This window comes from Polyergus mexicanus, unplaced genomic scaffold (genome assembly GCF_030449975.1).
Source record: "Polyergus mexicanus isolate NDT 795.1 unplaced genomic scaffold, iyPolMexi1.0 SCAF_13, whole genome shotgun sequence".
Lineage (NCBI taxonomy): Eukaryota > Metazoa > Arthropoda > Insecta > Hymenoptera > Formicidae > Polyergus > Polyergus mexicanus.
In genome coordinates, this window is record NW_027223333.1 from 7,096,291 (window position 1) to 7,123,734 (window position 27,444).

At 37.3% G+C, this 27,444-nt stretch overlaps 1 protein-coding gene across 3 annotated transcripts in view; it reads right to left on the reverse strand.

Moving 5' to 3' along the window:
- The window catches only part of Olf413 (DBH like monooxygenase olf413), a 253,229-nt gene that overhangs the window by 6,085 nt on the left and 219,700 nt on the right, over window positions 1-27,444 (reverse strand). For all 3 annotated transcript variants that reach the window (XM_070306135.1, XM_070306134.1, XM_070306133.1), the window contains 3 exons: window positions 7,359-7,553; window positions 3,079-3,165; window positions 268-450 (listed from right to left, as the gene is read on the reverse strand). In XM_070306135.1, coding sequence (XP_070162236.1) covers window positions 268-450; window positions 3,079-3,165; window positions 7,359-7,553 — 465 coding nt within the window. The remainder of the gene's footprint in view (window positions 1-267; window positions 451-3,078; window positions 3,166-7,358; window positions 7,554-27,444) is intronic.

Consider the following 27,444-nt stretch of genomic DNA (forward strand, 5'->3'; position numbering starts at 1 on the left):
ATTTTACTATTTACTACATAAATACTGATCTCGATGCAAAAATTGAATACTTCTATTATTGATAGAATAATCATAAATAATTAGAGTTTCAATTACGATCTATTATAGAGCACGTAATCAATAAATATAAATTTTCGAATGTTTGGATTTCTTATCTATGCTTTCTATATTTTCACGATTTCGCAAACAAACGCGCTTTACTCGCGCAAAATTTGTCAACAATGAAAGTACTCGAAATTTTCTCGTATGTCAGTGTAAGTGACATACCTCAGAACCGAGACTCCAAGTGGCCGCGATCGTATTGCACTGGAATGCGGGTTTATCAGGAACATAACAGACACTCCCGCCCGTTTCGGCCGCGGATTCCAATTCGGCTTGATCTCCACGGCACTCATACAGGGTCATGTGATGCAGGTATTCGTGGCTTCCCGGCTGAATAACTGGTTCATACTGAAATACAGAACAGACGTGCAAGTTCGTAACGAGAATTAATGTCGAACGCACTTCGGTTTTTCCAACGTCTTAATAACTCGAAACAACACGTGCTTCTTCATGTGCTTGTTACAGAAAAAAATTAATCGATCGAAGAAACTACAAGTGCGAGAAAAATAAAGAGAATATATTTTATATAAAATTTTTTGTATTTTATTTAAAGTTCAATATTTTATAATGCATATATATATATATATATATTATATTGTGTGACTTACAAATATTGTATTTAATCCAATTTTAGAATCGAATATTCGCTATTTCAATATTTAAAGCTAGACGGACATCAATCGATTAACCGGTCACTAACTATCGATATTCAATAGAATATTATCGACGGAAAGAGAAAGATGATTCGCATCTCAATAGACGTCATTTCTCTTTAAAGAAAGTTGTTGGGGTGCAAAATTGGAAAAGATCAGGCTACGATATTAGTTTTGCTCCAATGTCGGAAGAACCGTGCCGCGTTTTAATTTGTTCCTTCGACAAATTAAAAACTCGCCGATACCATGGTCATACGCGATTCTCGTTAATCTAGGAATACATTGGTCAATAAAAGTTTCATAAAAAAGGGATAGTTCGCGCTTTAAGCGTTTGAGTTATCGCAAACGGAACGCTAATCGATTCTCCTTCTCCGCCGGATACTAAGAAAGACCCGAGATAGGAACACAGTTGCAATCGCATCGCGTAGTTGGGTCACGTCCGATCGAGTTCGAGATTCAGATGTCGGTCGGTCGACCGGCAATAGATAGATAGTGCGAACTATATCAGCCAATTGTCTCAGAGTTCTGTTCGGAAACTCCCGAATGCGAATGCGAATATGTTGAGGATCGAGGTACGATGATGTAAAAATTAAGAAGAGAATAAAGAAAGAATAATAATATTTTAATATATATAAATATATAAATAAAATATATATAAATTTTAAATCAGAAAATATTAATTATCTAAATTATCTCTAAGGAGAGTCTTTCTTACAAATAATTTCACATGTTAGTGATGATAATAATCATTAACTCGTTCCAACAGCCGTCAAATTTTACGTTGCGTTAATTGATAAACAGATCAGATTGGAATAATTCGAGAATATGACTGAAATTTTATTGAGTTATCAATTCTGTTCTGCGAGGGAGGACATAACTCGAGAGGCATAAAATGTGAATTGCTCTGAAATACTTGTTGACCAAATTATTTGCTGACGTAAAATTCGTGTTAAATACAATAGATAAAAATATGGAAGAATATTTAAATAAATTTTGAAATAAAATTTAGAGCAAAGAAAGAGCGTTTGTATACACAATTTTTTTAATCAAATCGATCTATGACATCTTTAATTCCTTTTATTATAAAAATATAATAAAAGTTGATAATATAACAATATTTCATTCGGCTTAATTTTCGTTGGAAGAACGTAATAACGCAAAAAAAAAAACATTAGTCTAATATGAAATGCATCCGAGTCTATTGACAATAAAATATTCCTTAGTGTCATATTAAACTCGCAGAAACACGAATTAGCGTTTTACTATTTGCTTTTGTTACCGCGGCCCGACTTCTATTTTTAACATATAATTTGGAGAATCGCACGCGTCCGCGTCGAAATGGAACGTATTACCATCGACGTGAACCGATACGCAGTAGTAATACGAGGTTTACGATCGACTGCTTTATCACTGTTGCATTTATCGATGACATCTCGTGCATCGATCTGTCATCGCGCTGATGGCGAAATTGGCGGCCGAAACGGTCAAACGATCTCACCTACCGCATTGATCCTGCCATCCAACAGATCCGCCCAGTCGTACATTTACGATGAAATTTCATAGCCGAATTAATCGATCGTGCTCGATAATCGTACTCGCGAATCGAAGGCTCTTTTTCTTATCAGAACGGATAATAAAGCATGCCAATGTTTTTTTTTAAATATTTTTTTCACGCCTGTAATAAAAGATTCATGTACAAATATTTTAAAAACGCTTGTAATTAATTACAACACTTGAAATAATTCAAATTTCTAATTAATTTATACATATATATGTAGAACACTCTCTTTACTCTCTCTCTCTCTCTCTCTCCCTCTCTTTTATTCTGTTAAAAAAATAATATATATATGTATATATAATTATATAAAAAAATATTTTATTAATATTTAAGATTATAGTAACATCTTTAAAATATTATTTAAAAATCTTCATTAAGGAAAATAGGAAATTGCGAATTGAAATAAGTCTTCCTTCTAGTATGTCGGAGCGTTTTTTAAAAAAAGGAAACCATCGTCCCGGCTATGATTAATCACCTGATGTAAAATATCGTATAATCTCTAGATTATCATTTTGCGCGGCATATTTATCGGACGGCTAGTTGACGAGGCATCTCGAGATGCGAAAACACGCGAGGCAGAAGAATATCTCCCGTATGAGGAAGGGAAGATGGGTGGAAGGGAGATGAGAGGGGCAAGTCGGCAAACTCGACGTGCAGTTTCTTCGGCATTACAAGAGCATCCACCTTCGCTTTAATCAAGTCGGAGAGCGGCGGGCGCGCGCGAGCTACCGTAAACGGGTTATATACCTGGAGGAGAGAACTCACCTTCACGACGTGGTGTTTGTGATTAATGCTCGGCATCCTCAGGACACGGCACCAGAGCAGCATATCTTGCCCCATGGGTAAACGAACCTGCACAGCAATTCGAATGGTACTTCGTTAAGCGAGTATAATTCCACACGAAATTAACGGATAGAGCTACTACATTGAAACAATTGATAGTTCAGATATTGAAATCACGAGGAAATATCAATACTCCATATATCCGAAAGAAAAATAATTAACAAATATACGTATGAGCGAAAATACATGTGTTTTAAAATACATTAAAAAAATTAAATGTAAAAGATTGATAATATAGCACAAGCAAAAATATAAAAGCACGCAAATATATATATATATATATATATATATATATATATATATATATATATACATACTTTACATTATAAAAATATCGACACATACATATCATTTTCATTAAAAAAGATTGAAGTTTTTGCAACATAAATACTATATAAATTAATCAAAAAATTACTGTAGAGCTTTTAATTAAAAATTGGCTTTTTTTTTATAAACAAATATATCTGTAAAAGATTAATAATGTAATAATTCTCTGTGCTATTTTTAGTCGCGATATTTTACTATTAATAGTGATTCTACGATAATCTTGTGGTCGTCATCGCAATCAAACGTCAAACATTAAACAACTCATCCGAAATATTTTTATCTCACAGAATGCTACGATATCATATCGCCAAAGCTCTCCTTTGAGAACGGGCATTATATACCATATCTTGAAAATAATTGCCACTTTATAAGAGTACAAAAAGTTGCCTTGCTGAAACGAGTAGCACAAGAAGTAGAGAGGAAAATTCGAGAAACTTGGCTACTTAACGCATACACACTAGTTTAATGGTTTGTTACAACAAGGTAAGAACAATTAAACGCAAATATATACGAGAAATTCATTACCATATTTTCCAACGCCGCGTGCGACTTACGTAACAAGGTTGCAAGTTGCTTTTATGATATACGAGCCCATTTCGCTCTGTCTCAAAGCGGCGCTTTCCACGCCACGCGACTATTTTGCGCCAGTTCTCATGCACGGCCGGCTGCATTGTGTGCACGAACGCCTTGCGAGTTTTTTCGGCACGTATAACGGAATAAGAACTGCATCTACCGGCGTTAGTTGCATTGCTTCTTTTAGATGTTCCGCTCAATACATAAGCCATATTGTACGCGCCAACTCATTTTGCGCGATTTCAAAACGGTCCTTTGCTATATCCCAAGCATCTCTTAGCTATAGTCGACTTTATTATACATCATTGTATCTCGAGTGTTTCGATACAGAATCGAGATATATATATATAGTCGACGAAATGTTGAAAATATTATATTAAATATTTCTTAATTACAAAATTGTTCTAAATTTTAGCACGATACAATATTGTATATATTGCTTTATAAATATTGTATTATAATATTACTTTATAAATATTATATTATGTAATAAATAGTGTGCACAATTTATTCATTTATTCAGTAATAAACGTGATAGTGTTATCAAATATTATTTTTTAGAATTTGCAACTTTGTACGCTTTTGATCAATTATGCTTCTTGTTCTGTGACAGAATTACACGCGTTACGGCATTAGTCGCGCTACTCGTCTCACATGTATATCTCCCATTTACAAGTCAGATTCATAGTCTGCCGAATTATTCACGGATTTTCGTGCATCAATGGAACCGTGCTACAGCTTCGTTGTTGCGATGTACATACCTTCGTAATACGAAGAAGCAAGGGAAAGCGAAAGGGAGACGGGTGGGTCGTTTCAAACTGCTCGCCGCGGGGCGTAAGGGTGTAAGGGCGACCCGTACAGTGTTCGAGAAAATTACGATTCTCTTTTTCGCGCATCCCTTCCTACGACCGATTCCTGCCCTAAGCGCTTGAGCCATGCCGTCGAATTCTCCCACGCCCTGACGCGAAATTATCCATGTCGAGATTACCGGGAAGGACGAGCGCGTTTATTGTTTTGCGGTCGAGCACGCTTGACTGATGGCCGCGGGCGATAGAGGGATTTTTAGAGATGCCGCAAACGCATTTCCGACTTCTCTAAGCTCCGGGACAATTTCTTCCGATTCATTAAAATTCGCAAAATGGCATGCATATAAAAAGGTTGCAATAATTTTCAATAGTAAATTAATCGTCACAATTTTGCATAGCTGCGGGATTCTTTTAAATCTAAGTTTAATAAAATGAATTTTTAAAGATATATTTAAATAAAAGGCATGAAAGAAGCATGGTAGCATTTATAAATCTCGTTATATATTTATATAGCAAGAATGTAAAAATTAATAAAACACCGGAAGCAATTTTTAACAAATGGCAGAGTATTGCAGAATCCGAAGAGAATGGCGCAACGTAAACCCGTTCCTCTCATCCCAGTCTCGTCTTCTTTATAACTATTCTATTCATATTCATCGCGACGCAATACAAAAGTTATTCGACCGCTCGGCAACTTTCGTGTACCAAGTTAAGAAAGAACTTCCTTCGCGCAGGTCGAAATACAGAAATATAAAGCGATAGCCTGAAACGATACTCTAAAAGATATCGATACTTTTTCATATTTATTTTTAAAATGCTCTAAATAATTTTCCTATCTCTTTGCATCCCGCATTTAAATAAAGCAAAACAAACGTACCCTGTTACTTTAAAGAGGGAAAGAAGAAGAAAAGCCAAAAAGCCAACGTAAAAAGTATAGGTAGAAAGAACCGACTTGCTGCTATCTCGATTATTCTGCTACAATGATTGTAACAAATTTCTTGTAATACGAACAGTTACAAGAACCCCGCGAAAAATGGCGAAATTCGACAAACTGAATATATATATATATATATATATATATATATATATCCGAGTTTGGAACAAATACATTCGAAGCGAATGCTTGTCTCAAATGATATTACAAGACTGACATTTCCGGCTCGTTTATCAACGTTCGGCGAATGATTTTGCACTTTTTCGCGGGCCAACGAGCGGAATACGAGTCGCGAGCGTGGCCCGATTCCGGTCTCGATATAAACTATAAACAGCACTAGGGCAGACGGTGGAATTAGCATTGTCCGATTCCCAACGATAGCGCGCCGACCTCGTAATCTACGACCCGGCGACGCTAATGAACGAATAGTTTTTGCCGGATGTAACCCGGTTAAGATTTATGCCGCCATAAATTCGGCGCACAATGTCGTCTCTCTTCCTTGCCTTCTCTCTCCAACAACGGCTCCGCACGTCCGATAAAAATTCAGTACGAAATGTGCATGCCGAACACGCTAAACGCGTTCGAACATTCATCTCGTGTACAGGATATACGCGTGTCTACGCGAGTGACGAAAACAGTACCGTACGATGAGTTTTGAAAAAAAAAAAAAAAGCTCGTTCGCGTCTCGGATTCGCGGATAAATGAATAATCTGCCACGCCCCTGGCGATATCAAAACGATGTCGATAGCGCGGAATCAATCTTTATTATATTTGTAAAAATTTTCGACTTTCTCGACTTGAAGTTTAACTCCGAAAAAATAACTTGCAATTAACCACCTAATTGTATAAAAAATTAAACGCTATATAATTTTTATATCGATTATCTCTACCAAGTATTTTTTTGAATTGAAGTTTCTCTGAGTCTTCTTTCTTTTTGCAGTTTCTGTGCAAGTCTTTAGCATAAAATTATATATTCTTGAGTTAAAATTAATGTTGAGTTAATAACGAGAGAGTTGTAGCGTCGATGATTAGTGTTGATGATTTCTCAGAAAAGCCTGAATAAAGTAAGTTTGGTTTCTTTGGATCTTAAATACTTTCACGGAACCCGGTTTGAAGCTTCCTCCTTCGTGTGAATCGAGTCCAATATCACAACGCCAATGGCAGATCCACTTTCGTGAACTCTAATTAAAACTCTTTAATCGTCTTTGTTCGCGCTCGCGAATTTCTCCGCGGTCGGGATGAATATTAACTTTGTTCTTGTTTCTTGTCACGTACCGTCGTAATAACGCGAATCGTAATAAATGCAATATGCACACCAACTGCTCTCTTTCTCTTTCTCTCTCCTCTCTTCCTCTTTCTCATTTCCTTTTTTAATTATGTCAAGAACGAAACGAAATATTTCCTTCTTCAGCTAGTTCGTTACGCATTTATCTCGACGAAACCTCTTTATTGCATTTATCGTATGGAATGTTAATTTTTATGTTTCACAGTAGACGCTCGTTTTACATAAATGTATGAAAATTAAAAAAAAAATTAAAGGAAATTAAAACTTTGCGATCCACCTGTTTGTTCAAAATGTCCCAGATCTTCAGCGGCGGCTCCATGTCCTGATTACGCGAGCTTCGTCTAGGCTGCGTGTCCCTCTGTACTAGATACAATGGTCTCGAGCCTCGTACTGCGCCGTGATCGGGCAAGACCCCGGCAGCTGATACCGGCTCCTCGACATGATATTGCCAAACCACTTGCATCGTGTCGTTCTGAAACACAAAGGATGGCCCGAAGTCAAGAACAGCTTTCGTTCTACGCTTTTTGCTGTCGAAAAATATTGATAGAGAAACGAGGCTACAAAGAGCTTGCCCTTTATATATCCAACTCGCCATAAAAATTGTTGCTTCCGGAAAGGAGGCAGATGCCCCGTACGACGCGAATAAACGGGCTCCTCTGCCGAAGATTGCGCGCTCGGCTGCGTCTTTTAATCAAACCTCTCGTAAAATTTACGATCGAAAATTGTCCTAGACAAGCTACGTTGCGAGCCATGTTTAAAAATTTCAGACAAATATACGTGTATCGATTTTTCTCGTTAATAAGTTCTAAGTTTCGACAAAGTTAACATTTTTTTTTAATAAAGATAGAATTTTTATATACTAATACATTGGTTAAAGCGATGATATATATTTATACGGTATTTTTTCCTCGTTTTCTATATTACAATTTTTAATAACTTCGCAGTTAAAAGTCCAGAGATTTGTCTACTTTTTATATAATCCAAGATAGCCTAAGCTTTCAGCGCCCTTAAATTCGCGTAGGGAATCAGCCCCGGCGTGACGCGCGTCAATGATCTGCGGCCGTCCTGCGGCCATCCTGCATACGCGATTTAATTCACCCCTAAAAGAAAGGCGACCGCCGAGGGTGACCGCGCGATATACCCAATACAAGCGACAATGTCCCTCGGTGTCCGCTTGTCGCGGTTGGCCGCGAAACGTACACGTGTCCAACCGCGCCAAACTTGGGGTTGCTTTTGCACGCGAACGAGCCACTTACACATCTCGGGACAATCGCATCTGATTGAGAAACTAGCCCGCGCACGCGGGCTTCGTTAACCGATTCATTCCAAAAAATGTCACTCATTAACGCTATTCGAGTTGCGTAAATAGAAATAAATAAATGTGGTATAACCGGATTTACGAGTTTGTTAATCAGAACTATTTTTGTGCTTATGTTAATATAATATGTACTCATTGTCACACAGCATTAATATTTGCAAGTAACGATGGATTATTGACTATTATTTTTAATCTTTCATCGATCTCACTTTAACAGAATAAAACATGTATATGAAAAATAAAGAAGAAATTAAATGTAAAATATATAAATAAGAGAAAAATGTGAAAAATGAATATTCTTTTAGTTTATTAACACATACACATATTGTTTGATTTTAATTTGTACGCAAGATCAAACGGTGCATTTTTCAAGTACGATGTATAGAGAAGAAAAAAATCATTAATTGGATTCTCATCAATAGAATAATAAAAAAAGATTGCCAGAATATATGTATAATAAACATATATATCTACTTTACTTATTAAATATGTGAAACATATTAAGACATTTATGACAAAAAGATTTGCTTGAATCGCATTACGAAATATTACTCCGAGAATATTAATACCCCGAGTATTCGCATTCACCCCACATTCGTGTTCTCGATCGTTATCAATTCTTGTTCTTACCGCCACTAACATATCAAAGATTTAGATTAAGAGCGCGCTTTGCCCACTCCAGACACGTCTCGGCGTGAAGAAAAAAATCGTCGGCGGAATCACAGAAGTCTCGCGCAATCGGCATGCGAATTTGCAAGCCGCTCACGTGTTACCCATTCGCGTTCTTCGATAATCGCCAAGCGTTCCCCTCCTCGAGGGGGAAAGACCCCACATTGTCCGTTAATTCCACCGCGTACAATCATCGGCGGCGCACCTACGATTGTCTCAGTTCTCAGACAACCGGGCGCCCGTCTTCGTTTGAATGAAGGGAAAGCGGGGAATAAGTACGACGTAGCGACCCAGATCCGACCCAGATCGAAAGATCCTTGGAGCCAAGATGGAAAATCGATTAGAGGAAATAGGCATCGCGTTAGAAGGAAGGAGGGGCGAGAATCACGCGATTCATCTTCGATCGATTTTAGAGACGTCCTCTGACTACATTATACATTTTCGTTGTCCTCCTTCCTCCAACTGCGGTGCAGATTTTCTTCTCAAAAGTCTTTTACATAAGTATGTGTGAAAGCTTATCAATTTTAATATATTAAAGATAAAAACTTCGCAAATTGCGAAACAACAAATTTCATATAAACTTTATTTAAAATCTCGAAAAATTTATGGTTTATCTATCCAGATGCATAATATCGAGAAATAAAACAATGAAAGAAACTGCTATCAAATTTTCGCGAAGAAACAAACGTGTATATGGTAATTAAATTAAATTTCTGTTGAATCATTAAAAACTCTTATCGCTATATTTCTTCCTGAGCCTGTCAAAATGATAATAAATGCACCTCTTCCGCTTTCTCTGTCTGTCTCTGTGTTTTCTTCGCATACAAAGTTTGTAATTAATTCAGCAAGTTCTGATATTCTTCTGATATTTCATATTTCATCCTGACGGTTCTGACAACTTCATATTTCATTTTCCACAATATTAAACATCATAATTTTTAACGGTGCAAATACAATAATTATTTTAATCGATTTAATTTTTCTGATTTCGTTCAAAATCTCTTTATTAGAGAAAAAGAGAGAGAGAGAGAGAGAGAGAGAGAGAGAGCTTTAATTAAATTCCTAATTTAAAATTTAACAATTTAAATTTATTTCGTGATCGTTTGTAAAATATTACCATTAATTTAGCTATATTACATTTTTTCGTTAAACTATTCGCTAAGAATTTTATCTCTTATAACAAATATCCTCTCTTTTCGATCGATTCTGATACATTCTTATGCAAGAGTTTCGGGAAAAATAGTAGCTCGTGAATATTCTTGATCATCGAATTCAAAGGATGCTACCATTCTCGATTCGAGTAAGCCACGCGTTCGATCTCAGAAATCCCGATTTAAAAGATCCGCCTAACTTGCTGCATCCTTAAGTAAATCGACAAGAAAAGGATGATGCGAAGAAAAAGTTCTCCCGAAAATAGGAAACGATGTTGACGCTTGTAGAGATCATTAAGCTAGGATATAATCCATGTAAAATATGAGGATGCGTTAATCAGCATGAGAATATTTATTAGAGATATTCATTAGAGGCAAGAAATTACAACATAATAAAGAAAGTGTGTGTATGTGTATGTGAGTGTGCGCAAAACATGTAATAAAATCATAACAAGTTATGCAAAATGAGAAGACGTGATTTATAAGAATTCACAGAAATTTCGGATAATATCATAATAGAATTACAAAATCTTTAGTCGTTATCAGTTTAGCATTCTCATTAAATTACGTGAATAATGCTCCGAAAGTTTTACTTTTTTACGATAAAAAGATTTAAATTTTAACAGACGAGAATTGTAACCGTTTGCTATAAAGATTTTAACTCGGAGATATATATATTTCCATAAAAAGTATCCTCGGAAAGATATATGGATGAGATATAAAACGACGAATCTTGTGTTTGACAAAGATAGGCTAGGTAACTTTGCAGGACAAGATGTAAGCAAGAAGACAAACGGAACGGATTTGAGATTCGAAGACATCCTCTGCTAACTCAAGCAGCGTTTCTTTCGCGGAGCAACTTTGTTGTTTATTGTTCTCACGAGCCGTAAATCTCTTCCGCTTGTTCGTTTTGCACACCGATGTCCTTTCCTTCCGTCTGCGTATCTACGTTTAAGAGCAGTCGTAGCTCGCAATTATCCGTTCCAATAGTCGTTGGGTTAAAGAAGAGAGGGGCAAGGTGAGAGGAAAGGAGAGGCAGAAGATCCCATTTCGCAAGTTAAGGATGTCAGCCGCGATGTGAGCAAATGGCGCCCGAGTTCCCTTGGAAACCCTAGCATAAAAGATCTGGGCCACGTACTCCATAGAATCCCAAAGTTGAGTGCGAAGAGAAAGAGAAGGGATGGAGGAAGTGGCAAGCGGAGGGGGTTGATCAAAGGGGGAGCATGGTTCTATAATGGCGATTAATCGAGTTCACTCTATTACACGAAGCAAGTAAGGTTATTGTTGTTGCAGACTTTTGTCTTTAGACTATGAAACGAGTTCTATCTAATCTTGACGTTACGTAAAATAATTAATTGAACGACGACAAAAGAGAACTATGTTACACTTTATGAATAATAGAATTTCAGAATTTGACGATTATTTAGATGCGTCTCTGGCAGCCACAAAACGTAATTTTTTTTTTCATTTATTTTAGATTAAACTTATCAGAATTAAAGGTTAACGATCTCCATTTGGAATCTAAAGGTCAATGCGATATTGATGTTACTAAAAGAGTTGCAATAAAGGGATAACGAATGGGAATCATTCAGTACCCTCGTCGAGCACGCGAACTGGTCTATCCTCCGAAATTGAAAAGCCACTTCTCTCTTTTCTCCTCTTCGAACTTTCCCACTCTGTTCTTCCACTTCGGTATTACACCAGAAATCGTATCTCACGGCTAACGTCGCGCGGCAGTCGTTGAATTTAAGGGGCGTATCCCAATTTCTGGGTTAAGAGATATCACTTGCTATGTGAGCAAATGACGCGCTCTTCCTTCCTCGGAAAATCCCGTTTTGGAAGCTCGATATCGTCCGTTGCCCCCACTTTCGAATCTTTACTACGAGTGGTAAGTCGAAGGAAAAAGGGCTCGCAAAAGCAAGACTTGGGTGAAAGATGGCTCTTTCATAATGAATATATTCGAGAAGCGGTTCGGGATTGTTGTCAAAAATTAAAAATAATGATATTGCGGATTTATCGCAGAATTTTTCGGTGTCGATATATAAAAATTATAATAATATTTAAATAAAAATCATTCGAATAAGAATGCTTTGTGTGATTATCTTGCATTCGAATTTATATATATATATATATATATATATATATATATATATACAGGATGACCCATTTTAACTTAGGCAGCCAAATAACTCGAAAAATAAGCACACTACGAAAAAATGTTTAGAATCAAAATTTTGTCATTTCGAGGGGGACGTACAATGACGTTAAAATGAGCCCCCCCACCCCTTCCCCTGGGCGGTGAGGGGGGGCAAGTTTAAAATCTTAAATGGGAACCCCTATTTTTTATTGCATATTCGGAATCTTTGGCTAAAAACACATACAATTTGTCTGAAACATTTTTCTCGATTCATGATAGATGGCGCTGTAATCGACGAAATTCAATTTCTTCGATTTCTCTTACTGAGAACCCATGCTTACGATTCTGCAATAAATTAACAATAAAAATACCACGTTTTCATTGTTAATACTCGAAATTAGTCTTAAAACAAACTTCTCATTATTTTTTATTACTCATTAATTACTTCTCAAGAAACTGCTTTTAGCGTAACCCAGGAACAACGTCGTGGACGTAGCAGTTTTCTGTTCCCTTCGGGGTGCTTGATTAACGTGAGTCCCCTCGCCTCTCACAATTCGGGGTGCTTGAACGTGTGGTAACCCAGCCAGTGAAGGCAAGGTCGTGTGGTGATCCAGCCAGTGAAGGCAAGGTCGTATAAGAATATCGACTACTTCTGTAGGCGTATAATTTGCCATTTTACCAGAATTTTATCAGAGTACAAATGTTAAAAAAATACATAAACACTTGTGACTTTGGCACTAAATGGACAAAATTTTGGAGGGATACTTAGAGGAACTCCATCAGATGGAAAGTCCAAAATGTCTCGGTACTTTGCACCATTCAAGTTGCCTAAAGGGCAGGTTACGCTAAAAGCAGTTTCTTGAGAAGTAATTAATGAGTAATAAAAAATAATGAGAAGTTTGTTTTAAGACTAATTTCGAGTATTAACAATGAAAACGTGGTATTTTTATTGTTAATTTATTGCAGAATCGTAAGCATGGGTTCTCAGTAAGAGAAATCGAAGAAATTGAATTTCGTCGATTACAGCGCCATCTATCATGAATCGAGAAAAATGTTTCAGACAAATTGTATGTGTTTTTAGCCAAAGATTCCGAATATGCAATAAAAAATAGGGGTTCCCATTTAAGATTTCAAACTTGCTCCCCCTCACCGCCCAGGGGAAGGGGTGGGGGGGCTCATTTTAACGTCATTGTACGTCCCCCTCGAAATGACAAAATTTTGATTCTAAACATTTTTTCGTAGTGTGCTTATTTTTCGAGTTATTTGGCTGCCTAAGTTAAAATGGGTCACCCTGTATATATATATTAATTTCTTAAAATTGTAAAATAATTTTTAGATAATTTGTTTCATCGCGCGTAACAGAGTCTAATTGTGAACGTAAACAATCGCTATCTCCTTCCTTATAGAAACAATTCAGAAGTCAACACCGACGACAATCGTTCCACTTTGACGCGGCGAAAGCAACTTCGCTTTCTTTGGAGTAACTTTGGAACGTGCCGGAAGTATCTTTCTTCCGGTAAAAAAAGAGGGAGGGGGAATCAAAAGATAAGAGCATTGCGAAACTTTGACCAGCGAGCACTTTGCTTCTCGCCAAAAGAAGAAGACGAGTCTGAACGCCCGTGGGATAGACAAACCGATACTCGTGAGTAGCTTTTGCCGAGGGCAACGTTAATTGCCTGAAGTAGTAAAACCCGACAGCCGGTTATCGACGCCGCGTCTCCGTTTTTCCTCTTATCCCTTCCGCTCCGGCATCCGTCTTGTCCGCCTGTCGTCTTGGCCGAACGCGCGTTCGCACACAACTCCGATAGGGAAAACTAATATTGAACATTCCTAAGTAGAATGCAAAGGGTGCGACTCGGAGGGTGGCGAACCACCCTGGCCGGGAAAAGCCCGAACTCGAACTTGAAAGTTTTAAAAAGCAATTAAGGGCTTCAAACTCCCGACACATTCGCTTCTCGCTTGCCTACAACCCCGTCCATACTGCTCAACCTCTTTTATATATATATATATGTATCTCGCTTCGTTTATCACCACCCTTTCTCTTTCTCTCTTGCTTCGTTCCCTCATCATCTGTGGCGAGCATTTGATGGCGGACTGACTCGTCGCTATCAAAATTGAATTATTTCATTATTCTTAAGAGAGCTAATATTTTTTTCAGGGGGATGTTTCTCGATAAACGGCATTCTCGATTAACCCCCGTGGTGATTTAGATCGTTAAATGTAGAAAAAAAGAGCGCGATAAAATATTAAAGATGTTTGATAATGGTTATTTTTAATTGCAATAATTTAGATATTTTAACATTTAAAGAAAAAAATGATCGACTTTAATGCATTAAAGATATTTAAATTATAAACTCTTTGAAAGAAAAATCAAACAAGATGATATTTTCTACTGGCTCTATTCTTTTAAAACAATTTATTTTATAAATTAAGTATTTTATTTAACGAGCAAAAAAAAACAAGTCCAAATTCATTCAGAAAATTGTCATTAAAATTAAGAGCGAAAGAATACATATAAGCTAAAGAAATTATTGTATTAATTGTTGCGTGAAATTCATCGGCTTATTATAAATATTTAAATGTGTATACCGTAAATAAGTGTGGTTTGCCATAAAGTAGATAGGAGTCTGCTCGTATACTTGCCACCTGGGAACGACGGAGGTACCGAATCGATAATCTCAGTCTCGCGAGATCTAGCCAAGGTATCTCGAATTCAAGTACTCCCGCGAGCGTGAGCGCAATTTGCAATAAAGCAATACACGGGCTTCTACATATTTATCACCGTGAAATGTAAGGAGAAATCGATAATCGGGCCGGAATATCGATTCGCGGATGGTGGGATCGGATCGGTTCTCCGACAACTGACAGTCGAACTCGTAACGAAACGCGCGTAAATCTCGCTCGGATCTTTACCGCAATCTTTTTACGGGGTGTCTCAAATTCTGCGGAAGGAAGGGAGTTAAGGAAAGCGGCGCAAACGGTTTAAAAACGATCAGATATTGATGATCCTTTTACGAATAATTGAAAATTAAAAGATTTTAATTTCGTGATACATGGAGATAAGAGCCTTTATACTTTTATTAAATTAATTTCAAACATCTTCCGGATAGATATTTAATATTAAAAGTCGGAAAATGGACGATCAAATCTTCATTAAAAAAGATCGATGAATTTGTTGAGCATTAAACGACTGGAAAGAATAGCGTTATAAAGCTAGGAACACCCTGTGTACAGGGTGGCGTATGTGTTCGCCTCGGCTGGAATACGATATACAAACTGTACGTGGATGCAGTCATTCGTAACGCTAACGCCATTGAAAGTGTCGCGAGCTCGGTTACCGTAGACTGGCGCACCTTTGCCGATTAGATTCAAATAGGTATCAGTGTTTCGCGTGCTACGTGAGAAGAATATTTAACGCCGCATCGATTTTCTTCGCGGCGCGTGCAAACCGAGCTCCGTATTCTCGCCCTATGTTTAAACTGCCGCTAAATGCGCGCTTGTCTGATTCTCATCGCGGATTGATAAGGAACGCGATTTTCTCATCTTCTCGGGACTAAAAATCAGAAATAATCTAAATTTACATAACTGATTATATTATCATTGTGTTATCCCTCATCAACAGGGTCGCGATTTAATTGCCTCTCTAAATAAAAAAAAAAAAAAAACTATATAAAGAAATAATTAAAGAGATTAGTTGATTATTCTATTTAAAAATCTCTATGTCTCTAAAAAAACAAGATCCTTCTTAATACTCGTATAATAAATTTTTAATAAAATCCTTAACTGATTTTTAATGATTAAATCATGGACGCGGAAAGGATACGAAGGAAAGAATGAACTCCTTCCTTCGCATAATGTCGTTGAAGCTACGATGAAATTAAGTCAGCCGTGTCTTTCGACGTGATAAAGGTCGCGTAACATTTTCTTTAATTAGACAGATGCGATATTCAGGATATCTCTTACTCTTCTAGGAACTTCGAAGAACCCCGAATATAGCCGCCGCCCAAGTGTCAAGTACGAGTAAAATCGCTTTATCATGGCGACGCGAGAGCAATTCCTTTTCCTCGTTTCTACTCTGCAAAGTTACTCCTCCTCCTCCTCCTCCCTACCTCGACTAGATAATTTTGGAATCGCGTGATTAAAGTTTTCGCGCGATTAAAGTTCTCACTCTCCGTTTGAATAATGACGCGAAAATGCGCGCACATCGACGAAGATACAAAAGCTATCGGCGCTTGTTGTGTTAGTTTCCGCACTCGGTTCTGCACAGTCAGCGATAAAATAAGCGCGATCTCGCACGGATATCCAACTGCAACAGAAAGACGTCACGATTCCCGCTCAGACGTATGTATACACGGTCGCGCCTTTATCGTGGCATATGTTTTTAATGAAGTTTAACAGAATTAAAGTCGGCGGCACTCCGAAGGAATAACACGCATTTAAGATGAGCTTATTCGAATTAATAATAATTTTCTGTTTGCTGTAAGAAGCTTCTGCATATGAAATATTGTAACATTGTCTATTCTTTTTATTTTATCCGCAAAAAGGGTGCAATCATAAAGTTTCCTTTAATTATCTATTCTTCTGCAAAAATATATTCGCGCGCCATATGTTTATAGAGAAAGATTTAGCGGAAAGGTTTTTTTTATTTTTTAAAACTCACGAGATATCGGAACTTAATCATCAACGTATACCGGCGGAATACGTCGAGAGGCATTGATTGGAAACGCCTGTGTATACCGCGTCGAAAAAGGGAAGGCTCTGCTAACAAGATTCTATCGCTTTGCTTGGTGTATCGTTGGTGCTCTCTTCATCAACGTGAAGCCGATGAGCCAACATCGGCGAATTCGTGGCCACCGGCATACCTGAGCCCATCCTCTGGTATGTACCCAGTCATTAACGAGTAAACTCAGTCTAAACTTCCCGGTGGATCCTGTCAAGGACCCCGAGCAATACTCTCATGAGCGTTGTTGCAACGTAACTAAGTGCGCGCCGAATTCGTCCGCCGATGCCTAAACTTCAGTGTCCGATATGCGAAGATTAATGGCGATCGTTTCAAGTAACTTTCGGATGAACGACACATCGATTTATTCGCCGGACGAGCCTAAAATGTATTTGTCACTTTTCCAATTACGCTCAATACGTTAGAATACGTGATCAATTTGAAATATATGTACGTTGAAGACAACGCTATTTGTCTACGTACAATACATATATGTAATAAATCCATCTGTGTAAACGTATATTTATTTCACAAGACAATTAACCGTTATTTTCATTGGCGGATTATCGGTCATTAATTAATGTTACGATGTTTAATGAAATATTGATTGAATAAAACATGCATTTCGTTTCGCGATTGCAGTATTCGTAATTTAAATGTTCAAAATGCATTAAAATATTAACATCGACTCATATACGTCGCATATGACGATGAAAAACGAGATTTTTTTTTTACGTAGTGCTAATTTTTAATGCCATTAAAATAAGAGTGCTTATTGCTCCGTTTTATACCAAATCTTCATTTTTAAAACAAAAGAATTTTTTCAGCGAAATAATTTAAAAATAATACCTAAAGTCCAAAATAAAAAATTAAATTGCGCAAGTATGCACGACGGATTCCTTAACACGTTTAGCCAAGGTCAATAAACGTGCGCGGACCGCAACGGGTGCGATAAAAATAGCTGATCGAGACAGTAGACTGTCGGAATCGAAAGATGGAAACCACCCTTATCGCTTATCGACGCGCAACAAAGCAGCCGAAGCGCGAGTATTCGCGTTAGCAAGCCGCGTGTCGAGGTGAGCACGAACAGCGTTTGTATGTATAATTAACGAGCTTTGCGGTGTGGAGAAGGAAGAGTGATAGCAGAGAGGGTGGGACAAAGAGGGAAGGGACCTCTCTTCCGCCTCGCGGCCAAGTTCTAGCAGGGTTCACCTTCTGGCAGAATCGCATGTGTTCGTTCCGCGGCGCGCGCCACTTATGCCGAGAATACTGAATTATTCCGCAGCCGCGCACACGCGCGACTCCCCCGTCTCGTAATTCTTCGGCTATCGATTCTGCGTCACACACCGTACATTCTCTCGCCGATGTATCGCCGTTTCTCTCTCTCTCTCTCTCTCTCTCTCTCTTTCCCTCCCTTTCTCTTTTTTCTGTATTTTATCCAACGCGGAAGCCACCGTTTACCACGCTAAATGACCGAGCATCGCTGTTCGCGTTCGCGCCGCGCCGGCTACGTCATCCAATATGGAAATCGCTGTGAATAGTGAGAATAAGTCCCGGTCGCTTTTCACCCCGCGCATTGCGTGCTTGTATGCGCCAACTTTTCTTTCCAACATCGTCAATCTCTTCTTTTCCTTTTTCTTTTTTTTACCAATAGCAAACACGATGATATAAATAAATGTAAAGCGGATGCGAGTGTGAGAAATGTAAGAGAAGTTACACCTGAAAAATTGCGCTTATAATGCGGGAATAGCGTAATACTATTATGATCTCTTTTAAGGAAATATGCGTTTTACTGCCACCTGGTGCGAGGGAAAAACGCGTGATGTAAATGTAAGCGTAAAAATCGACGCTCTTTAAATCAACGCTCAAAGTTATTCGGACGACGAATAACTGTCTACTGACTCATGATTATAAGCTTTACCAGCTTACAGTATTGACAGATGTCGGGAGAGAAATGACCGCCGATGAGTCGTTCTCCATTCGCTGCATGAAATGTACGAGTAGCGAATGGAGTTGTAATTTAATCTGAAGCATGGTGCGCTTGGCAAGGATATCTCGACGTTGCTTAGCAAGCGACGAGACGAGACGACGTCCTAGCCTATGACGTTGACTGTCGTGTCAACGAACCGGAGAATCCTTAGGGACCCCGTCGCCGACAGGGCAGACAGGAGGGCACTAAAGTTCGCGTAATTTAGGTACGGCGTAGACTCTATCTCCAGTATATAGCCGCGTCAATATTAATCATTGTCGTCGTCGTTGTCGTCGGTAAAATGTCCAGGAACGCGGAAACATTCGGGAAAATCGGAAACAATGAACGATCATATTCTTGAAAACGCGCGCGAAATAACGAGGTAGAAGAGAAGGTATGAGATTGAGGAGGGGTGAGAGAAGAGGTTTATGTTTGTCGAAAGTAAACGTTGCGAGTCGAATCACTGTGAATCGTCCAAATCTTATTCGAGATACAATCGACGAAGTACAGAGGATAACATCCGCCTTGCAATTTTTTGTTTTAAAAACGCTACTAAATACGCCTCATATTATTCTATTTTAATGTAATATACTCGATAAATACACGACATTCTCATATTTTCACATAGAATATAAGGTAGAATATAAAGCAGAATATACGGTGGCTGGATTACCGTCCGTACATTCTTGAAAAATCTCTAGATATTTTTTTTAACAAAAGTTACTAACTCGATAATAACTGGAAATAAATTTTTCTATAAATTATATATCTCTGAATAATGTAAATAGATAACATTTTATATACGATCTTTTTTTTAGTTTCATTTTTAGTTACATTTACTTAAACTGAATTCTATTTACTTAAATAGAATCGAGATACGATTTAAAAAATTTAATGGAGTCATGATATATAAATATAATGTTGAATTCTCATTTGTAGCTCTATTTAATTTCGATGTTCAATTTAAACAATTCTGAAAATAAAGATTCGCTGCCAAGTTTAGATATGTTCCCGATGGTGGGAAAGACAAAAAAGAACGGGTATCCAGTTCTCGTGATAACGACTGGCATCAGCGGCAGCGCGTCTTCTCACAAACCTCGCAAACTTAATGCGCGCGGAAGTAGAAAAGATAGAACTAAAAGAGAAGTCGCGGGGACAAGGGTGAAAAGGGGAGGAAAGCTGAGAGAAACGTATTATACGTCAAGACAATAAGTGCCATTAAGATAACGGCGGTGAGAAGGCTTAGATAACCCCCGCATGAACCTCCTTCGCGGATCTAATGGAGGATTCAGTTTTATTCCGGCGCTATTTTTGGCTAGAAACTTACGGGTGTCCTTACTTTTCGGCGTAACGATCCAATCTTGGTCGATGCGCGAGCGACTAGCCATTCACGATTCAGAAAAACCTTTTTCGATTTTCTTTCGATGAGAGAAATTTTATTTTAAATTTTGATAAAAAATATATTCTATCAAAATTTTCTACATCAATTTCACTTTGATTCTCTCGAGAATATCGCGTATTTATACTTTTCATCTCGCGCAGAATAATAGCGTGGTTCGTGATCTTAAAAAAAAAAAAAGAGGAGAGAAAGAAAGTGTGCGCCTCTACGCGAGTATATTCACGCACACATACATTGCCATGCTACACCATTTTTGTGCGTCTTATCCCGATCAATAATTAGTCCGATCGTTCACCGAGAGCCAAGGGGCCGATTGCTGATTGGTATTAAAGGCACTGCTGATTGGATGAAATCGATGCTACCGCGATGAGCGGGTTCTTTCTCCGGCGAGAGCCTTTGCCATTTTCTTTGTCCTCGTTTTCTTTCGTTCTCTCTGTTCGTCCGAAAATATGACGGAAAATGATCCGAGTATTATGAGATTGGATGTGTAAAATTAAAAAATTACGTTCCATATCTTTTTGTATCTCATACAGGCACAAAATGAAGCGTGATAACGGTTCGTTATATTTGTATTCGAAAATATAATACTGTTCCTAAAACATAATCAGAAATTTTGCGTAATATGCAATTTATGGATTACATACGTAGAAGATCGTGCATATAAAGTTATATTATTTGTCAAACGTCGTAAAGTGGTGAAATAACCAGTAAATTCTTGACATTCGGAATACACGCTTTATCGCAATTCTTCCCTTTCCCCTCTAAGCAAGAATATCGATTACAGTTTTGAGAATCAGTCCGCAAGGACTTTTCGAATGCTTTCTTTTCCATCCTTTCGATCCTCTCGCAAAAAGTTCATCGGAAGCAAATGACGCACAAGCACGTTGAAGCGCGAATACGCGCGTTGCATAGAGGTTCGCGGTAGAGATGATGCAAAAAGGTGAAGAGATGCAGTCTTACGTTCGCCTTATATTCGTGAGATGAGAGACAGGCTTTTGCGCGCGAGAGATACGGGAAAAATGGTGTAAGCGATTGAGTAGGAAAAGGAGCGTGGAATAACGCGGATTGCGAGGACGAAATTGAAGATCGAGTGGCGAACACCGAAAGAGCGGCTGTGCCACTCGGCGGCGCACAAATGGGACTATTTCGGGCAGGGTGGAAAATGGAAAAACGCGCGTGTGCACCAGCGTGCATAAAAAGAAAGAGACCAGAAGATTGGCGCGACGCGAAATAAGCCGCGCGATATAAAATCCCCAACATCCACGTTCTTGGTCGTGGAATTCGCATCTGGCTTGAGATTCGTATATATTTCAGTCATTGAGTCTCGCCGGTGTAGAGAGTGTGCACTCGCGTCGATCCGATAAAAGGATCATCGACTTTCAATCGTCGATTCGGAAGTCATAAGCCGACGTTCGCACCGACGCGCAACGATAAATTCTCCGCTCTCTATGTATTTTCACGCGGATTAAATAAATATCAACACGTCGAAGAATAAACTTGTGCTATACGTTGGTATTTTGGAGAGAAAAAGCCTGAAAATATCAAAAAAGGAGACTAAACATTGAGAAGTAGAAGTGCTAATTGAAAAGATATCAGTTTGCATTATTGCGACTCGGAAACCATAAAAAAGTTCGCAAACGTATAAATCTATTTTCATTTTTAAATTAAAGACACGTCGATAATAGTCGCGAAAAATGAAAGTCTTCGCGTGTGAATGCAAAGGGATAACCGAAGGAATATTTCTTTTAATTTCTTCTCATTCAGCTTTCTAAGCATCGACAAATGGCCCATCGTAAAAATGAATGAAATACAAAACTTCTCCAAATTTTTTCTTCAAACGCAGATTAAATTAATATTAGTCAGAGTATATAATTAATATTCTCTGACTTTTTGGAAAGTAGAAAGTATATATACGTGCAATATGCCAAATATTCTGACACATACTCCGTCAATTATTATGTAAGTACCAAATGTTGGAAAAATAAAAAGAAGAATGAAAATTTCTCGCACAGAAAACATAAAATGCGAAGGTTGAAAAATCTTTGAGAGTAAAATTCTTCCTCGCACACTTCTCGTTCAAGTTCGCAAGCACGGACAACGAATTCGTCGCAAAAATGAAGGGAAATAGGTGCGAAATGTCTTAGGCGATCTTCTTCCAAGATCGTGCGATCGCTAAAAATGAGGTTCCATTGAACACCTGGTTATAGAAAAATAGATAGATGCGAATACTCGGCGGGAATATTTTTCTGCTATCGAAGAGTGTGCGCGTATCTATGTACTATAATATCGATAAATCAATAACTTATTCCGAGATAAATTATCCCGGAATATTACCTTGATCTCGAACAACGTTCTCAAAATGATATTTTTACATTATATCGAAGAAACTTGATAAATAATTTATATTGTCGGTTTTATCGTATTAATTATATTATTAAGTGATGGTTTTAGCACATCGTTTCCATACTATAGCTATGATTAAATTTTCGCAACATTATTTTCTACGCGCAGACACGCAAACTCGCTCGTCACATTAGTGTGCGAACTACGGCACGGCTGAGAGACGCGTCGCGCGCGATAACTACCGGTGCTTATAGTTTATCTGCAAAAGAGCGACGACGCATATTAACGTAACGTGGCGTGACGACCCGGTCCAGATACGACTTCCACGTATCTGTAGTTTGAACTGCCGCCGCCTGCATCGTAAAACTGCATTCGGAATTTCTGGTAATATCATTTGTACGCTATTAAGCCGTCACAGCACGAACGACGAGTTTAGAGCGCGAGCTTTTCGCGCAGTCAGGAAAGTTAACTTCAACGATGCGTTGGGAATGTATAAGCGGCGAATAATGTTAAAAAGCCGTCGCGCAAAAACGGATTATTGTTCCTCTTTTTTTTTTTATATCTTTATCTTTTAAAATGGAACATGTCTATTATTTTTTTCAACACTTCGCTTCAATTTGCTCAAGTGTATATTATCTCTATAAACACGAGAAAATACGCATGGGATACTTTACGTGGCGTTAAATGAACGATTTCGAAATTCGTTATTTCATTTATAATTTTGTGCCCTTAAAAATTTTAATATCGGCAAAGGTGATGTCGATCCGCTCTTTTAAATATCTTCGATCGAAACTCCAATTGCTTCTAGACGAAAATGCATTTTTAACTTTTAAGAAATAATTATTCATATTTTCATTACACATTTAGCGTTAAGTGTAATCCTTCATATCGGATCCTGAATTTTACTGCACCAATAAATAATGAAAGTTACGTTTAATATTGATATCCAATTCCAATCTAATAATTTGCGTTTTTTAATCATGACAGACGGCTTTTTTTTAATAAAGAATGAAATGGCAAATAATAAATAAAGTATGTATTAAAAATTTAAGATAGATATATTTTTAATATCATCGTGCTTTTTATTAAATGGATTATGATCAAAATGTCAAATTTAATTAATAATTTAAAGAATAATAAAATGTCTATCATTCAACTAATAAATCAAGATTATTCAGTAGGAAATAGGAGATTACTCGTAGGAAAGAAAATGTTGCAAGGCTCTAACATATCAAATCAAATATCAAATTTGATTAGCAATTTTATTAAGTTTGTTTATTGGATAAAAAATATTTTCCGTTAATTAAAAATTGTGAAATAGAATGCTTTTATGCGGAGAGTCCTTCATCTCTTCAACCCTTAACGATCTACAGACGACATTACAAATCGAAGAATTAGGCCAATGGATTAATTATACCAACGATAACGATCACTCTCCGAGTTTTCTCGATATCCGGCGCACCAACCCAAGTAATTTCAGATCATAGCACGAGATGGATTTCTCGCTACTCGTTTCCGTCGAAGGATGCGAGATTGCATATACGGAAAATACGTCGACTGCAGATTTGAGTCAGAGCGCACGCGTGCATGTGCATGTACGCGGAAAGATGCGGACATGCCTGCTACGATATGCAACTTGGTTCTGCCGCCTCTTTTCGCGCGGAATTCAATCGGTGGCCTAGATTTTTCAACGATATTCGTCACTGGATCGCGTTACATATCCGGAATATAGTGGAGTGATACGAAGGTGTGACATACAGAGGAATTGATTGATCGAAAGCGATATTGAGCAAAGCAAAAATTCATGAAAATCGCACACAATATATTACGCAAAGCTACAAATATTTAAACATTAAAGAGAAGAAACAAAAAATTTTTTACGCCATATATGAAATAAAAATAATATAATCATTATACGAAGACTTATAAATACAAGTACGTTGATTTACTACAGTTCGTTTCGCAGTGAGAGTTTTTGGGAAGATATAAATATATTACATAATTTGGTAATTATTCTGACCGCATATACATATTATGGAGATTTTTATTAAATAATCTGGAAAATCAAATCTTAAATTTGCCATCTCATTGTGAATCACATGGTTTAATTGCCCATCTCCTCCGCTAAATACGAGTTTACAAGTGGACGAGAAAGACTCATCGGGTGAACAGCGAGAATTTCATTCCAAACTAATTCCCGTTTTCTGCGCATAGGTACCAATGAAATTTTCACGAGGTACGTTATTTCTGCGGTTTCTCTACGCATGCCCTGTGCATTCGGAGACATAAATATTTCGCAGAAATGGAAGAGCGGCGAGTTTAGGTCAACGTATCGACTATACCACTATACAATAACTGTGGCCGTTATATTTTATATTTGTCTTAAATAAGCACTCTCTCTTCTTGTAAAAACGAATTTTTCTAGACATCATGTATCTAAAAAATGTATATCTATTTGCATTTTTTCCTCAAGCTTGTAACTTTATATCAGAATTACTAATTATATAATTATATTATGTTTTTGCGTAACAAATTTATTTTCTAAATTAATTTATATACGTTAAAAGTTTATAAATATAAGAGATATATATTTTAGTGATCTATTTATGCTTTTCACACATGAAATACAATAGCTTCATGAATAACATGTAATTCACGTTTTTTATTACGTTATATCGCGGCTGCTTTATTTAATACTATCGTCGAGATCAAACATAAGTTTACTTCGCGGATGAAGGTATCACAAATTGTACGAGACAGGAAAATTTTCGGCTTTGCTCGTTCCAATTTGCGGCCTCGACATGATATTCCACTCGGCGGACAATACATTATGCGCGATAACCCGAGCGCGGAAACGGGAAAGAATTGGTCGTCCGTAAGTTAGTGAAACTATCGCTGGTTCCGAGATATTTGCACGGAATTACCTCTTCGTTTAACTTTCGAGTACAGGACCCGCGAAAGGACGAGGGTGCGTTTCTTCGCGATGAGAGAAAAGACGGAGAAAAGCGACAAGGACCTTTAATGCAAAGATAGAGATATTTGTTCTAAATTAAAATTTGACATGTGCTTGCGCTTTTAATAAACACGTGATAAATAAAAAAGGGCACAACAATTTTTTTTTGTTATATCATGAAAAGATTTTGTGTTATGCTCTTATTAAATTCATTAAAAATTATATATAAATAAGAGATAATATCAAAAGTAAATGCATATATTTTGCATATATATTTAATAAGATATTAACGGAGGTATTTATGATCTAAGAAAAATTAAAATATCATAGACAAGTTGTAGAATTTTTTTGTATAATAAAAGTACTTTAACATTAGACTATACACGAAGAAAGATCAATAGACGATGCATTGAATGAAGAGAAGGATGAAGAAGAACAAACGGAGATGTCCTCCGAGTCATCTTTCGCAAGCACTCGAATGAACAGAGCGTACATCAGAGGCCTAGAGAGGGAAGAAGAGGCGTAGTAGAAGAAGAGTCGAGAATTGAGAAGTAGCGAAACTTTAACGCAAACTCCAAGTGAGTGAAATGCCGCCGTTTTGGAACGTGAGAGGAAGATCAAGTACACGATAACTCTCACAGTCCGCTCTCCGGTCAGGTATCTCTCCTGGGATACGTGTGTTACCTGACCGGAACTCAAACATCGGTTACAGTTCTGTTCGCGTCGCCGATCTCGAGATCGAGTGACATCCGATTATAATAGATCAAATATACTCTACGAGCTTTAAGTTGTTGCACGTTGTATGCCGATCGCTACATATTTCTACGTATATCAAAGTTACATAAGGGTATCCGAGCATTCTCTGTTTAAAAGAGATAAAATATTACTCGAAGATACGCTGCGGTTTTTTCATTGCGTATGAATATAAACATAATCATTTTTAATAAAAATCCGGATACATCGATAGTTATTAAATAATGAAATATTATATAATATATCGAAAACAGATTAACCGATAGAAAACCGAAAGCTATGCATGAGTATCTGGGATTAAAATAAATAAGAAAAATATTTTATCCTCGTTAAAATATTAACGTTTTATTCCAATGGGATTTAATTTAAAAAATTAATTAGAAAGAAATTCAATGCTATATATTGTAAAATATATATTTGTAATTGGAGTTTTATTTGACAGAATTAGAATGCTTTATATATAACAAAGAGTACTAACAATAAGTCTTTTAGTAGGATCAATTCTTATTCGATTATTCCATTTAAAATATTCAATTTTATACTTAATAGATGTCTATCAATATTCCTAAGTTAATTTCTTTTTTAATCTATTAAATGCACACACACTCTTAAAAACATTCATAGAAAATATTTTTAGATATTCGAAAGACGAGATTGAAGTTTAATGTGATCGAAATTAGCGCGGGTATGCGTGCACTCCATCTCTTTCACTTCAATTAACGTAAAAGTTGTTAGTGGATAAGCATCTGAAAAATTACGCTTGATAATGCGCACGGAGATGCGATAAACTTTCGATAATAAATCCGTTGGATATATACTATCTAAAAACGCGAAGCGAAACGTCACGCGAGCGGGATATAGTGTTTTCTCGTGAATGACGTCATTCGTTAAATATAATCGAAGTCCCAGGGTGACATGGGGAACGGTCGATTTTAATACAGCTATGCCGAA